At 42.8% G+C, this 1280-nt stretch overlaps 1 protein-coding gene across 1 annotated transcript; it reads right to left on the bottom strand.

Moving 5' to 3' along the window:
* Positions 1 to 857: 857 nt before the first annotated feature.
* TERG_03621 (uncharacterized protein) lies at positions 858 to 1175 on the bottom strand (the record flags this gene model as incomplete). Its single annotated transcript, XM_047748128.1, has 2 exons — positions 858 to 872; positions 936 to 1175. The coding sequence occupies 2 exons, from the start codon at positions 1173 to 1175 to the stop codon at positions 858 to 860; spliced, it is 255 nt and encodes an 84-aa protein (XP_047604104.1).
* Positions 1176 to 1280: the final 105 nt, after the last annotated feature.

Below are 1280 nucleotides of genomic sequence, written 5' to 3'. Positions count from 1 at the left end.
TTCATCTTTGCAGTGGACTGTGTTATTAGAGGACCAATGGAAAAATAAGTGATGACAAGGAAGTGCTGTCCGAGACCGGGCGCTTAACAACTCCAGTTTACTGGCTGAGCTACTGTCACGTGAATACACCCAACTAACTACTTATGGTTAGTAAGTAGCCAACCAATTAGACGGGTCCGTGCCTGGCCCCCAAGTTCTTGAGGGCGGAGTTGCCCGCGTCGAACTTTATTTAACTTTAACGACCACTGTCACCTCTAATGATAGTCATTCTTCTCATTTTATAAGTGAAAACATGGGCCTCAGCTTTCTTTATATAATATAATAATACTACATGGAATTTCTACTTAACCGAAAATTTCATGACTAATTAACCATTCTTTGGGTTGAGCATTCTAACCCTTTAACACTGCTAGCAATCCGAAATTGTCCTATTGGACAGCCTATACATTACGTATTAATCAGCTAGTTACGCAATTTGGGCAAGGATGCGTAGCCGCTTTCATTGTTCTCCCCAGGTGGTAAGAGGTATTTCTAAAAATATAACTAACTACAAGTACAGAATGGGATCGAAGTGTTGAATGATTCGTTCTCGTTCTCTGTCCAGGTATCCTTGTTGTGATTTCTATAAATATATAACTACAGGGTTCATTATGACTGGGACCAGAGTACACCAACATTTCAGAGATTTTGTTAAAGACATAAAAGCCCCATTCAATCTCCCTCTAACCCATTGATCATTGTTGGAAGGCAAACTCGAGAGCTAGGAGAAAGGAAGAACCAGGACAGAAGGGTAATAACAAAACTTATTATAGGTATGCTATTTAATTCCCCAAAAATTTATATCGATTTAGTTTATGCTAAATGTAGCCATTCTAGGTCCGCAGTCGACTTTCCAGCCACCTACCGCATAAGAGCGGGTATTACTCGGCAGTTACCGTTTTATTTGCAATGTCAAGCCGCGCGGCAAAGTCGTCCTTGAACGCCCTCAAGGGGTGGTTCATGAGCTCTAGGCAGCGGATGTTGAAGCTCTCCAGGGGTAATGGCACGCCGGGGGAGAGAGCTGGACCCACAAAGTCTGGGAACAACGACGCGAAGATAGGAAGCAGGCTAGATGTTGGCGAAATGCTCAAGAAGGATGGAAAGGATTTCCGCAGATACCATTGGCAATATAACATCGATGCGGAAAATTCCACTATCCGAAAAGCTGCCCAAAAAAACAGCCACAGAAAGGTTTCTTTTGCAGACTTTGAAATCAAGGAAAACCCGACAGATGAAGAGTG

This window comes from Trichophyton rubrum, assembly GCF_000151425.1.
Source record: "Trichophyton rubrum CBS 118892 genomic scaffold supercont2.3, whole genome shotgun sequence".
NCBI classification, from domain to species: Eukaryota; Fungi; Ascomycota; class Eurotiomycetes; order Onygenales; family Arthrodermataceae; genus Trichophyton; species Trichophyton rubrum.
This window is presented reverse-complemented; position numbering and strand designations above follow the sequence as displayed.